Raw genomic sequence first — 16,093 nt, forward strand, 5'->3', positions numbered from 1 at the left:
TAGTGCAAAACCCTTTGTCACTAATCAAGCCTTTTATTTCGGATTCTCACGGCTCTAAACCTTGTATTGAGTTGTGACTTAAACACTCTTATGTAAGTCATTTATTTATTACTTTCCAGAAGTAATCAACTTGAATCAAACAATTTCTTTGTAAGTTGTAAGTTCTTTACTTTCTTAAAAGTAACATGAATTCATCATCTTTAACAAGTGACGAATTTAACCTCCTAGGTTTTGAAGAAACAATGTCTTACACAAAACGTCTCACGTAGCCAAGAAAGACCAGTTTCTTGCGACATAACATTCTTTGTGGCTCTTGAATAATTTCTCCCACTCTGTCTTCTAAAAAAACTTGTATTTTAGAAAGACAGCTTCACGAGCCGCAAACCCGTCGTACTCGTGATAAATGAAGGGAAAAATGAGCATTTGTTTCTTGTGAAAACTTATAAACATGGTATCCTACCATTTCATATCTCATATGAATCATTTTAGATTTAGTGGAAAGATAATCTAGACAAAATGATAAAATCCCCAAAAGGATCAAGTAACTCAAAGTAACTTGATCGAAGTCCAAACCATATCGAATAGCATTTGAATTCTTATCCAATCACACAGTATTCCATAATGCATGCTAAGAGAGATTAACTTGTGATACTATATCACATTTCCTTTGGCTTATATCAAAGTCTTCACTTTGATAATCCCATCGTGACTAAATCGTGATTCTTTGAACACTTTGAACTTCTTCTAAGATTTCTCTATTTACCTTATTAAGTTAACATATTAGTGTCAACTTAAATCGTTGGTAAAAGAAAATGATCAACCTATTTTGGATCGATGATTTACAACCTCGATCTCCTTTTCAACCAAAAGGCACGAGATATCTTGCTTTGAATACAAGATACACAGAAAACATTAACAATCTAATGGTTTCAATAGTACTCGATAACTCTTTGTGTTCATCATCCCAGAATTTAAGGTTTAATCTTGGGTTACCAATTTGAGTCTTGCATCACCTACATGATGTATCATTCTAGTTTGGTTTAGAATATATATTCACCTTGATAATGGGCTAGCCATACATCAAATCGTGGTGTATAGGGTCACAAAAATGAAACCTCTTTTTTATCTTAACAAATTTGTATTCTTATTTAGAGTTTATGTACTTAATAGTCACAATTAAGTACAACTCCAAACCCGAAAACTAGATTTAGTACACAATGACTCTATCTCTCGACTTCATTGTTGCTAGTCGTCATATTCTAATCATCCTATGTATCAAACATAATGATGAAAACCACCACCGGTTTCTAATATTGACGAAGTAGTACTAGCTAAATTTATGTTTAATCAAATAAACATTTAAAGAAGAAGGTCCCATTAGATGTCCCACAACTAAATTGTTGATTCTTCAATAATTTGGGGTAGTTTCCTTTCTAGTGTCCAACATTTAAGACAATGGAAACTTTATCGGTCGGGATTGATAGGTTTTGTATCGTCATTCTCAACAACTTTACCTTTAACATTACCTTGTATCAATTCCATTATAATCTTTACTTCTTGAACCTCGTCCTCATCTTAACGGTTTAAGAGAATGCTCCCACTCATTTCAATGAGTCTTTGCTTTGAGAAGCAAAATTGAATTTCATGAAGATTACTCTTCATTTGTTCATTTTAGTCTTAAAACTTTCATTGAAGTGGTTGCGTTATTTTGGTCAATTTTGATTTCCAACAAATCTAGTTACCAATATTAGAAACAATTCATTGTAAGTAGATGTGTTAGTCAAGAATCAAAAACCTGTTTGATAATGAATGACTTTAATCTATACTCTTTACAAGAGATCCTTAGCAATGGTTCATTTGAGGTTTTAGAAGCAAATTCATATTTGTCTTTAGTTACGATGTTTTAATGGAGATTTGAATCAAAAAACGAAATGATATCGTATATGAATTGTGGTAAAGAAATAGAACAATATGATAACGGAATAATGGAAAACTTAACATTTATCGTTTTATTATTACTTGTAAATAACAAGTAAAGCATTTACATAGTGACCTCTACCCAACTATGATAAATGATTCCAAGATCCAAATTCATATTAACTTGGGCACGGTGTGGCCGATACATCCCTTATCAATATAACTCGGTGGATTAACTCTTTAATCGATTCTAATTTTAGAACTCTTGGTCGATAAAATTACATTAACATTTATCTTTAGCCCAAAACACATCCGACAAGGGCACGGTGTGGCCGATACATCCCTTATCAAAAACTTTTGTTGAGTTCAACCAAAATTTCGAATAAATGTGTCCATGATCCAAATCCACATCAACTTGGGAACGGTGGGGCCGATACATCCCTTATCAACATGAATTCGGTGGATAGACATTTATCACCCACTTCCCCTACGTAACAAGGTTTGTACCCCGGTGTGGCCGAGTGCACTCCCTCACGAAATAGGTTTTCATGATTTCTACTATTTGGTAAGGCTAAGTCTCAATTGTTTATTTTAGCGAGAGGTCATGTCAATTTATTATCTATCACGTTTTAAGTGAACTAAAGCGGTGAACTACGATAATTATAATTGACACGGTCGATATACTCGATTAAAAGATGATGCATGTTTTAGTTATGGCGATTTAGCGATGCATGCAACATATAAATAAAATGCAAAACATAAAAATAAAATCCTAGTATGGCCTTCCTAAAATAGAAAACTATTTAACTATTACATATTCGGAAACCAACTCCATTGGTCCCTTGAACTTCGGTTGTGGCACGCATCTCGAGGTAACACCGTCTTCATGTATCGCCTTCTTGAAGAAATCCGTCTTTGGGAACTCCGAAATAAATAAATTACATAATAAATTACATAATTTCCTATTATACATTTGTAATTAAAATAAAATAAATCTATTAAATTACAAAACGGTGATACGAGATCACAATAAATTACAACCGACTCGATATTCCCATACATTTCGGGTAATATCAATTAAAAACTAAGGCCATACTAAGAAAAATAACATAAAATAAAATTATGACAATCATAAATAAAATGCAGCATTATAATATGTATGAACATGCCCAATTTTATGCTAAATCGCCTTTAAGGAGCCAATATCGTATATTACACGGTTTTTACGGATTTGCGTGATTCAACGTTTTATAATCACCAAAATTACATAAATTCATATTTATGCATAAGTTTATTACCCTAACCTCTTAGGACTCAAAAATTAGTCTCCACTAAGCATTTGACCATAATTAACTCATATTTCATGTTATTGTTCATAAAAGGACTTAAAATAACAATAAAAAGCTATAGACTTCAAATAAATCACAAAATTTCAAATAAATTCAAAATTTGAAATTTAAAACTTGTGAACATTCTGGAAAAATATCATGAAACTCATAATGTTCAAAAACGTAGGTTAAAATTTCATAATATTATCGGAAAAACTATATTGCGGTTTATCGGATTTATCAATAAAAATCATAAAAACATGAGAAAAATTATATTCATCAATTTTTCAATTTTAGATCTGAAAAAGATAATAAAATGCAACATGTGACGTTTTTCCTTAGTCATGAAGTATGTTTTAGCAATTATTCACTAATTAAGTCACTATTTATGCTATTTTTCATCAAAAATCCATAATTCATGCATGAAGACTTCATTATGGCCTATTATTTTACACACATCTTGTAAAATTGCATGTGACAACATACTAAATTTCTATGACCAGATGCGAAATATTTCTCATATTAACCTATTTTTCATCTAAATTCGATTTTTAACATGAAAAATCCATATTTCGAGCATAAGAACTTATTAAATTCTAAAAATTTTCAGATCATCTAAAAATAATATATGTGAAAACATATCCAAAAACCACTGGATAATTCGAAGTTTAGCTAATTTTCGTCCAAAAATGACATTTTTATCATAAAAATCACATTTTAATGCCAATATTATATAAAATGAACAATAAAATCCATAAATTAACCAAAAAATCCTAAATACATTTTAGGATCAGAAACGTTAACATGCAAAAATTTATTTTCGTGATATATCATAATAACACAAATTTACAAGTTTTATATGTTAATCGTATAACTCGGAAAAACTATAACCGATTTGCATGCAAACAACCTTATGCTCTGATACCGCTTGTTGGAAATCTAGATCTCATTACTTAACATATTCATATATGTTCTAATTAATTTAGTCATAAAATTAATTACTAATCTTATGCATGCAAACTTAAATAAGAAGAGATAAGAAAATCAATTTCTCACCATATAAATTTCGGTCAAATGGGCACCAACAAGATCTTCTTCTTGTTAGCTCTTGAGCTTTCCAATAATGGATGAATAAGATTCAAGTTTAGAATCTCTCCTCTTGATTGCACCCAAGATAATCCCTTATCCCCACTAAATAATATTAGCTAGATATTAGTTTAGTAGTTTACCTTAAAAATGATTACTAACACTCATATATTACATTAATAATTTTAGTAATCTTTTATGAACAATTTCAATCAAAATCTCATGTTTTTGATGAAGAAAAAGAGAGAAAATGAATAATGCATGAACTTGCATGTATTAATGTATGAATGAATGTGAGAGAACTCATATTCTCATGTAGTGAAGAGGAGGCACGGTTGGAACACCACAAAAGTCAAGGATGGCATCTTGCTTTATGCTTTTTCACTTCTCCAAATTGTAGGCATGTAAGTCTACTTAGTGTAGGTGTGTAAGCTAGTGTAGGTTAGCCATGATTACATTATTTTATCTCATAAAATAATTCACCCACTAACTATTTCCACACCAATATTTACTCCACTTCTATAAAATGGACTACCATTTTATTTTTGTCAATTTGTCATTTGTCACACAATCTGTCACATGTAGTATGCTACATGTTATTAATTAATTTTAGTGCATATTTATCACATAAATATCATTTTATGAATTAATTAAATTACATCCACTAATTTGACTAGTGATACTTGATCACATAAATAAAATGGGTCATGTAATTATAATTCACAATATCTTGTAATTATAATTTACCATTCATTCTTATCTCTATTGTTTCTCAAACAATAAATAATTTTAGTAACAAAGCATTTTATTACTAAAATAAATCTTATTTAATCCCATTACAATAAGATATTAATTCTCTCTCACAAATCGAATTGTTCAATTTTAAGGAATTGATCAACTTGTATCGTCATACAATTAATCAACTTTATAGATAAGGGCATCATCCTTTAGGTGTGACCTTAAGGGATCAACTGACCACCACCGTTCCACGACAGTAACGTCAAACTCTAGCAAGCCAATCGTTACCGATTAATGTTGATCAGTCGACTATATAATTGAATCATCCCTTACGTATTCTTTATATGAGATTTGATAATGATATTTAAATCATGTGATCGCACTATTGTTGAGGACACATTTCCCAATAGGGCTGACATATTCAGCAGCAAAGAGGCACGCAACCAGAACTAAGGGAGACAGACCGGAAAGCTCCTGCAGGATCAACCGCCAGAATCTGCCATCTGTCACCTTTGACGAAACAGATGTAGGGTCTGCTCCAGAACAGCACCACGATGCTTCAATCATCACGCTTCCTATAGGAAATTACGAGGTGAGAAAGATCTTCGTGGACACCGGAAGCTCCGTCAACTTAATCATGCTAGAGACACTCAAAGACATGGGATTCACCGAGAAGGATCTAGCAAAGTAGGCGGTTCCCTTGGTTGGTTTCAGTGGCAAAACATAGCACTCCTTAGGAGAAATCGTCATCCCGACCTATGCCGGAGGCGTAAACAAATAGGTAAGATATCTGGTTATTGATGGACCCTCTACTTACAATGTGATCCTTGGCAGGCCCTGGATCCACGAGATGAAAGTAATTCCCTCAACATACCACCAGTGTCTGAAGTTTCCAACGCCTTGGGGGGTGCAAGAGATACGTGGGGACCAGGAAGAAGCTAAGGATTGCTATAAAGTGGCTCTAAAATCAACAACCAGCCCGCCTGCATAGCAATTACAGAGCCAGTGCATCCAGGATGAATACATTGAGCCCCAGCAGGCAGAACTAGACGAAGTCATCATGGACGCACTGCATCCAGAACGAACTGTACTCATTGGATCTGAGTGTACAGGTAACATTCGCGAAGAACTCGTTCGATTATTAAGAACTAACATGGATTGTTTTGCTTGGTCACATAATGATATGATAGGGATAGACCCAAGTGTGATAACTCACAAGTTAAGTGTGGATCCAAGCTATAAACCTGTGCAGCAGAAAAGAAGAAAGTTTGCTTCTGAAAGGAACCAGGTAATAAACTAAGAAGTGGATAACCTGCTTGCTGCAGGAAAAATTCGAGAAGTAAATATCCAGAATGGTTGTCTAATGTGGTGGTGGTTCCGAAGAAGAACGACAAGTGGAGGGTCTGCATCGATTTCACGGATCTAAACAAAGCTTGCCCGAAGGATCCATTCCCACTACCACACATAGACGCCATGGTGGATGCAACTGCAGGGCATCAGATGCTGACATTTCTGGATGCCTGGAGCGGATATAACCAGATAAAGATGCACCCTAGCGACCAGGAAAAGACGGCATTCAGATCCGAGCGAGGTATCTATTGTTATAATGTCATGCCTTTTGGACTAAAAAATTCAAGCTCTACCTATCAGAGGCTGGTAAACATGATGTTTAAAGGGCAAATAGGCCAAACTATGGAAGTATACATAGACGATATGGTCGTCAAATCGAAGCAGGCTTTGCAACATCACCAGCACTTGGCAGAAACTTTCAATACCCTCAGGAAGTACCAAATGAAGCTGAATCCTACAAAGTGCTTCTTTGGAGTATCCAGTGGGAAATATTTGGGGTATATGGTGACCCAGAGGGGAATAGAGGCCAGCACCGAACAAATCAAAGCAATTCTGCAGCTGGAGTCACCACAGAAATCGAAAGACGTCCAACGCCTGACTGGAAGAGTGGCGGCCCTAAACAGGTTCATATCCAGATCCTCGGACAGATGCATGCTTTTTATGATGTACTCAGAAAGAGCCAAAGATTCGAATGGACGGAGGAGCATGAGAAAGCGTTTCAGGAGCTGAAGCACTATCTCAGCACCCCGCCACTCCTGTCGAAGCCAGAACTAGGGGAGCCATTATTCCTGTACCTGTCAGTCACAGAAGCAGCAGTCAGTGTAGTTCTAGTGCGAAAGCAGAAAGGATCACAGCACCCGATATATTACGCCAGTAAGTCTCTGCTTCCAGCAGAGACCAGGTACACGTCACTAGAAAAACTTGTCCTTGCACTAGCTACTGCATCTTATAAATTGCGTCCCTACTTCGAGTCTCATACAATTTCTGTGATAACTAATTATCCTCTTAAGACTATTATGAGAAAACCAGATTTGTCAGGAAGGATGGCTAAATTGTCCGTGCACTTGAGCGGTTACGATTTGAAGTTTGAACCCCGTACGGCCATAAAGTCTCAGGCTCTTGCAGACTTTGTGTCTGACTTCTGCCCAGCTCTCCAGACCCATGCGGAACAGGACATTCTGAGTCTGGAAGAAGATAAAGGGGAACAAGTATGGGAGCTACATGTGGACGGAGCCTCCAATGCCAAAGGAGCAGGAGTAGGACTGGTCCTCAAATCACCCCAGGGAGATCTCATAGTCCAGGCTGTACGATGTGAATTCAAAGCCACAAACAACGAAGCAGAATATGAGGCATTGATCCTGGGTCTGAAGCTGGCTCTGGATCTGAAAATCAGACACCTCCAGGTTTGCAGTGATTCTAAGCTTATAGTTAACCATGTTAATGATTGCTATGAGGCTAAGGATCCCAGGATAATGACATACCTAGACGTAGCAAAGGAGCTGAAAATCAGATTTGTCACGTTCAACATCAAGCAAATCCCCAGGGACCAGAATGCAGAAGCAGACTCACTAGCCACCCTCGGGGCAATCTTCAAAGCAGGAACCATCTCCACAATACCAATTGTCCGCGTGCTGGAGCCAGCAACACTAAAACCTCAGCAGGAAGCAGAAGTGGTGTGCAGCACCAGCAGTGAAGAAAATACTCTAGACTGGAGGAAACCGTACCTAGACTGGCTGCAGAATGATATCCTGCCAGCAGATAAAAAGGAGGTAAGGAGCTTTAGAATGAGAACATCCAGATTCATACTAATTGATGGTGTTCTATTCAGGAAATCCCTCGCTGGACCCTACCTCAGATGCCTGGATCGGGAAGAGTCTCAGGCCGTTTTGCATGCTCTCCATAGTGGAGAATGTGGAAACCATGCAGGGGGCAGGAGCCTGTCCAACAAGGCACTGAGGCAAGGATACTTCTGGCCCACAATGCGCAAAGATGCCATGGAATTCGGAAAAACATGTGACGCTTGTCAGAGGCACGCCCACGTTAGCCACCAGCCAGCAGAGCCTCTGCATCAGATTATCTCACTATGGCCCTTCATGAAGTGGGGAAAGGACATCGTGGGACCATTACCCAGAGCACCAGGAAATAAAGTCTATATGCTCGCCATGACGGACTACTTCTCCAAATGGATAGAAGCAGAATCGTCCTCCCAGGTTACAGAAACCCATGTGATATCTTTCATTAAACGCAATATCATATGCAGGTTTGGCATTCCATATGAGATTATATGTGATAATGGGTCCCAATTCATTGGAAATAAGACATAAGCTTTTTGTGCTAGGTGGAATATCTCGTTGTAGAAATCTACTCCAAGGAACCCCCAGTACAACGGACAAGCTGAATCCAGCAATAAGATTATCGTCGAAAACTTGAAAAAGAAGCTGGAGGAAATTGGGGGTGAATGGGCAGAAGAACTACCTCTGGTTCTCTGGGCTGACAGAACCACACCCAAGGTTGCAACGGGACAAACCCTCTTCAGCCTGGTGTTCGGAGCAGAAGCAGTCATTCCATCCGAAGTTAGGGTCCCAACCCATAGATATGGATGCATAACAGAAGATCGGAATCAGGTGGAAATGGCAAGCAGTCTGGACACGATAGATGAACTCAGAACCAGCGCCCAGATTAGAATGGCTTCCTACCGACAGACTGTGGCTAGAAGCTATAACAAGAATGTAAAAGTAATAACCCTGCTGGTAGGAAACCTGGTCCTGAGGATAGTCTTCCAGAATACCAAGAACCAGCGAGCAGGAAAATTCGCCTACAACTGGGAGGGGCCATACCAAGTAGAAAGCACAATTGGAAATGGAGCTTACCGACTCAAGACTATGGAAGGACAAATGGTTCCCAGATCCTGGAATATCACCTACTAGAAAAAGTATTTTACCTAAGTCACCAGCATGGTCAGCAACCGGGTCCTCGGCCTATCAGATACAGCTCAGCCAGGTTCTAGATATTGCTTTAAGTATTTCTCTGGCTCTGAATATTTTTCTGGTTCCGAAAATTATTTTTGAGTTTAACATTTTATGGTTCTGAAAACTGTGTACCTGTTCTGAATTTAAAACATCTTCTGACTCTGAAAAATGTTCTTTATGCACTCCAAAAATTTAACATTTTTTAGTCCTGAAATTTTCGCACATATTCAGATTTTAACATTCTCTGGTTCTGAAATAACCCTGTATGTATTTTTAAAAAAAAAAATTCTAATAAATTTTTAAGTTATAAAACAACTTTAGATGTTTTAAGTAAAGAAATCCCCTTTTATTTCTTTCAAATAAATGGCCAAGTGAATAAAATGCAAACTAATCTGGCAGAGTATATATTCACTACAGAAGGCGTGTGTCCGTGGCTAAGCACCTACACAAGCCTGGCTTCTCTAACCGAGACAACCAGCCTCCCGCGATGCATTAGCACCTACACAAGCCTGGCTTCTCTGAACGAGCTAGTGGGCGTACTAGACCCCTTAGCCAGCAATCAAACAGCGATAGCCAAACAAACGACGTGCATGCACAAATCAAAGCACCAGAAACGGTACGACACAAAGATATACCCAGCGGAAAATACTTAAGTTTAAAAACAAAATATGTCTGGCACCAAAACCTGACCAAAGTACAACAAACTGTTCAAAATGAAACTAAAATGTTACGCCGCGTAGGGCCAAAAACTAACTAAGCATGATAAAAGTCTTTCAGACGCAGAAAAAGCTAATCTATATTAATATGATCCACAGCCTCTAAAGCAGTTGCCTGAGTGTCAGGAGCAGGAGAAGTCACCTCTTCCTCAGCACCTGGATCATCAACAGAAGCAGCGCTAGCTCCTACCAGGCCAGCTAACAGATCCAGGTTCAAACCATCAGGAAAATCAGCAGCAAGCCTCTCCTCCTCAGCTTCTAAGTCCCAAGTCAAATGCTCTCCACTCTGGAACGCCTTTATACACTTAATCTTCGTCTCCAGAGCAGCATAAGTAAGAGCATTCACTAAAGTTTCCCCAAGCTCAGCATTCTTCTTCTTCAGCTCCTGCACCTCGGAAGCCTGAGAGACCTTCTCCTCCAGAATCTGAGAAACACGAGCCTCAGCATCAGAAGCACGTTTCTCAGCGTCAGAGCCACGTTTCCCAGTGTCCGCAACAGACTTTCTGGCCTCGACAGCACGTTTTGTAGCATCAGCAGCATTCTTCTCAGCACCAGAAATCCGTTCCTCAGCATCAGAAAGACTACTCTGCAACTTCTGTTTCTGAGCAGCCTCCTCCAGCAGCAGACTCTGGGACTTGTCTAATTCAGTTTGCATTTTGAGTTTACCCTCCTCAGCTGCTTTCGTCTGCTTCAGAAGCTCAGCCTTCTCTGATTCCAGGAGAGGTAACTTCTCCCGCAGAAATAGAGCCATCTAGAAGGACTGTCAAGCCAAAATAGAGTGTCAAAAAAAAAAAGCTTGAAGCAGATAGCGTATATTCACCTCAAAGGAGTGCTCAGTTGCACGGTCCACCAAATCATGCAAAGCTCTTGTCCCTAATGCAGATCTAGGGGCAGGAAACAGCAGCTGGTTCATTAGGCCCAGGTTACGCGCAGATTTGGCCTTGCCAAAGTCATCTGGAAATGTAAAAGCAGCAACTCCAGCAGCAGGAGCAGATTTGGGAGTAGAAGCTGCTCCAGAAGCAGAAGCGGCCCATGGAGTAGAGTTGTTCCCAGCAGGAGAGGCAGCCTCGGTATTAGAAGCAGCCCCAGAAGCAGGGATGTTTCCGGCAACATGGGCAACTCCAGAAGCAGAAGTAGCCCCAGAAGCAGGGATGTTTTCAACAGCAGGGGTATCCCCAGGAGCGGAAGGAACATATCCAGGAATTGGAGGCCTCATAGCCAGGGGAACAACTTTAATAGGAACCTGCCCCTTGGTCTGACCAGTAGTGGCAGATCTTTTCTTAGCACGAGCTCCAGAACCAGAAGCAGGAGCGGATTTCCTCTTCTCAGCAGGCTTGGGAGCAACCACGACACGTTTCTTTTCTCTTAGAGCCAGAACGTCATCCAGTGAAATCTTGGATTTTGCGGAACCTGAAGGCAAAAACGATCAAGTTAGAACCAGAAAATATCAAATTTCCAGAAGCAGAACATAGTCAAAAAGAAAGAACGACGCACCAATCGACATTGATTCACAATGTTCTTTTTCCTCGACTGATGTCTCCTTCACCGCAGAAGCAGAATCCTGAACCTGATTGGGGAAGGTCCTATGTTCAGGGGGTGGACCGAATAGCTTGGAAAGAGACGCAACCTCGTCAGGGGATGGAGGCAAGTGGCACAGATCTGTACAAAGAACCAAGTAAGGAAATATAAGCATCAAAGAAAAATACACAGAAATTAGAGCATGCAAGTACCGTTAGTCGACAGGCGCTGACGATGTAGTCGGTGAGAGGAGGAAGAGTATCTACTTTCACAAAAATGAAACGGGTGAACCATTTGCTGTCATCCGGCTTCACGAGGAAGATAATGCAATTCTTTTCCCCGTCTCGAACCCGGATGGTCACCTGACCCCGACTAAGGGATCTGACCGAAAATAGATGTGCAAGATCGGGGAGCCCGATTTCATAACCAAAGCGGATATTCATAGTGTCGATAGCAAGCAAAGTCCGCCAGGTATACGGAGCTACTTGGCAAATAGCCAAATGATTCAGGTTCAGAAACTCCTGAATCAGAGGAGGAAAGGGAAAACTCAAACCCAGACGGAAAGCATACTCGTATAAACATATCCATCCCTCCCACACAGAGTCGGCTTTTTGGCCGGGGGTTGGAATATGAAACACCACGTGGTCGGAAAAACCAAATGTTTCCTTGATATAAGCAAGATCCTCTGGAGTGAAGTTGGAATCACAAGAATTCTTGGTGGAAAGGACACCGCCGGAGAGGAAAAGGTCAGGCGGCATCACCGGATCCGAAGCAGAGGTTGAAGAAGCGGTTTTTTGTGACATTGTATGCAAATAAAGAAAAAAGAAAGGAAAGCAAGGAGGGGACGGAGTACATGTTGAGAGCAGCCGGCAGAGAGGGAGTTTATGAGAGAGGAAGGTGAAAGAAAATAATAATGGGGTTTAGGGAGTTGGGATACCGAGGGGGTGGGATATAAAGGTGAGAGAAGGAGTTTATGGGAGAGTGGGAGATTAATTGTGGCGGTTGAGGGAGTAATAAGTGGGGAGTTATCAAAGTTGAGACAACTGCAAATACCACGTCAGTTCTCCGCATTGCAACAGAAATTCCCGCCTAAAAACATTTGAGACGGAAATTTGGGGGCAATTGTAAGGGATAAAAACTGTACTTTATCACTTGTGATGTGGCGCCATACTATTGGCAGGGAAAGTGGTAAGAAACTTGGCGACGTGGCACACGTTTGTTGGAGGATGAAAGAATGAGGGGATTGATGACATGGCGTGTTGAGAGCCATAGGATTGAAAGTAACAAACACAATTTGAAGAATGGAAAAGGTGCACGTGCAAAATAAAAGCAATAGCTAAGTCAACCAACAACCCCCTATTCTTTAGGAGTTGACCTGGTATTCAAGAACAGAAGCAGAAAAAACCCTAAGTCTGATTCCAGCAACTATATAAGTGCAAGAAGAGCAACATTCAAGGCATTCGGAATTATCTCAAGCAACACATCACTCCTCAAAGTCCCGTCTACACTTAGCAATATTCCGCTACAAAAAATAATCTTGTATTTCCTTACTTGCACATTTATCCTCGATTATAGTGAAAAGTTTGTGGGATTCCGACTCCCCCCGCGGTTGTTCCCACACCGGGTTTTCCGCGTCACGAAAAATCCTCCGTGTCATTCTTTCATTCGTCTTTATTTCGTTCATTGTCGTTATTGCATCCAAATCGTTATTGGCATTAGATTAATCACTATCACTCACATAATTAATTAGTAACCGGTAAATTATTACCAAAACAATGGGTTACTCAACATTATGCCAAATTTGTGTGGTTATATGTTGTAGTTTGTTCATATGTATGTTAAAGTTTGAATCTTTTCTTGTTTCACATGTTTGTTGTTGAATGAGTTGGTATGAGAAACCATCTCATAGTTAGTTGAAGAAATTTCCAATATTTTGGGTTACATGAGTGTTTACATGGATGAATTAGTAAAGAAACCGTCTTATTCATGCTTAATAATTGTGTTTAATTATGTCATGAAGTTGTTAGTTTGGAATTGTTTGAATTTGAATCGAATCTTGTGTTTTAATCCCTCTTTTATGCTTTGATTTCACCCTTAATACTTGTATGAAGTTATTTGGGTAATATATGGTGCAATTGGGATGGTAATGGTATGATAAAAATTGATTTGGGGATGAAGATGAACTTGTTGTGTCGTGCAAATCAGTGATTTGCGCAGGATGCGCATCTCGGCGCAGGCTGCGCCACAGCCTGGACCAGTCTTCGTATAATGGCCATAACTTCTTCGTTACTTGTTTGTTTTAGGCTTATGACCTACCGTTCGAACCGTGAGAGGATAAGCTATCAACTCCAGTTAGTTTCACCTTATTCGCATGTTTAGAACTCAAGTTATGACCATTTGTAGTTGACCCTTGTCGTAGTCGAGTACTAAACTTGTTGTTATTGATTGGGTTTTGAGTTTCTTGTTTGGTATGTATCTTAACCTTGGTTCTAATGCTTGTGTATGGTGTGTTCACACTCTTTTTATCATGGGAGCACCTGATATTTGTTATACTCTTGTACTTATACATGCTTCACATGAATTGTTTACGTTATGTTTGTGCAATCATTCTTACTCTTAATTGTGACCCAAGTGTGACGTTTTACATTTTGTGACTACTTGATATTCCTTATTTCCTCTTTCGGACCTTTCGTTATGGATATGTGTGTCATGTTTCCGATTTGAGGTTACTCGACCTTTGGTTACGGATGTGTGTGCCATGTTTCGAGTCTTGGATACGATTAGTATATCGTTTGTCGAATCGGGTGACGCCCATCCCGAGAGTCTGGATCCAGGTTTAGACTAGGACCGTATTATTATTGTCGTCCTACCAAGAGGTTGGAGTCTAGGTGTTTGTTTTGTGAGTCCATGCTACGTAAATGTCTTGCTTGATTATGGTCACTTGCATGTCCTTATATAAGAGAGTTTACGTCTTATATGATTGTTTGTAAGAGTCTTGGTCCTATCGGATACTAGAGGCGAGATGCAAGCCTCTAGTTGCGATATGATCACCGGGATAGATGTTCTCATCCGTTCTTATGGTGAGATGCAAGCCATAAGTATGAATGTGACATTAGTAGCCACGTCCCGTGCAATGTTTTTTAAGAGATTTTTAAAGTAATGGCTATGGTTTCCATCCATGTATTTTCTATTTAATTGATCCGTTATTTATCTTCTTCATATGATTCGATGCCTAATCTCATGTCTATGTTATATTTCCTTGAAATGCGTGCTTTTGTCTAAACGGCCGTATTCGTGTCTTCCATATTATTTTAATTATCTCACATGAATAGTTGAGACGAATTAAAATAAAAATGGTTGACTTAGTGTAATACTCCGTATTTATAAGTCTTGGGGTACTCTATCGAGTAGCCCTTACTCTGTCGAGTAAGGGCAAGTTGCGAAATAAAATAGTTTCTGACCTGTTGGGTACTCGATCGAGTAGCTGGGGTACTCGATCGAGTAAGGGGGTACTCGATCGAGTACCTTGGGTACTCGATCGAGTGTCCGGTTTTACGGGGAGTTTTCTCGGGTTTTGTTAATTATGCGATTAAGGTATTTAAACATATTCGTCATTGTTTTAAATCACTTTTGCAAAACCTAAAACCCTGTTTAAGAGAGAAAGCAGTCAGTTCATCTTCCTAATCGCATTCTTAGCAATTCCCGGAGTTCAGACGGTCGGTTCTTGTCGTTTTTCGTGTCGTTGGATTCCTTGTGTCGAGGGTAAGCTTTTAATATAGTTTTTATAATGTTTAATTAAGTTTGGTTAAACCCTAATTTAGGAATTGGGGGTTTTTATGTGTAGTATGTGATGTATGGTCTATGTGTGTTATATGATAGGAGGAGGGTTCGTAGAAGAGGCGTTTTGATACAGCTGTAGATACCGTCTGCTTGTTGTGCTTTCCAGGTAGGATTTCCTACTCAGTATTAGTCCCATAATGGGATATTGGTGATGTGCTGTAGTTAGTTGTTTGATATGATGATTGTGATTGTGATTGTGATTGTGATTGGTTGTCTATGGCTCTCGAGATGCGTTCTCGGCTGAGTGGGGTCACTTGCGGGAGTGACTTCACGCCCTAGTTTCGCCCTTCGTGGAACCCGCCACGGAAGGGGATGTGCACATTAATGGGACAGGGTTATCGCTCGTATGATGAGCGGGGCTTAGGTGGGAACGGCTGCGGTCCCCCATCGGCGGCAGGCTGGTCCAAAGGACGATCGATATTGAGATGATGGGAGTTGGTGGTGTTGTGTGTGTGTGTGACAGTTCAAATTGTCTGTTTGCCTTATTATTGTTATCTATATTGATTGTGTGATTAGTACTGACCCCGGTGTTGTTTTGTAAACCTGCGGTGATCCATTCGGGGATGGTGAGCAGATATTGAACAGGTATAGAGATGAGTACTGGGATAGCTGGGATGGCCACGACATGACG

The 16,093-nt window shown here is 39.5% G+C and overlaps 1 protein-coding gene across 1 annotated transcript; it reads left to right on the plus strand.

The window, feature by feature from the left end:
- Positions 1-6,542: 6,542 nt before the first annotated feature.
- LOC141614075 (uncharacterized) lies at positions 6,543-9,346 on the plus strand. The gene is made up of 3 exons (XM_074432832.1): positions 6,543-6,660; positions 6,804-8,188; positions 8,777-9,346. The coding sequence occupies exons 1-3, from the start codon at positions 6,543-6,545 to the stop codon at positions 9,344-9,346; spliced, it is 2,073 nt and encodes a 690-aa protein (XP_074288933.1).
- Positions 9,347-16,093: the final 6,747 nt, after the last annotated feature.

Source organism: Silene latifolia, chromosome 11 (genome assembly GCF_048544455.1).
Source record: "Silene latifolia isolate original U9 population chromosome 11, ASM4854445v1, whole genome shotgun sequence".
Classification (NCBI taxonomy): Eukaryota; Viridiplantae; Streptophyta; class Magnoliopsida; order Caryophyllales; family Caryophyllaceae; genus Silene; species Silene latifolia.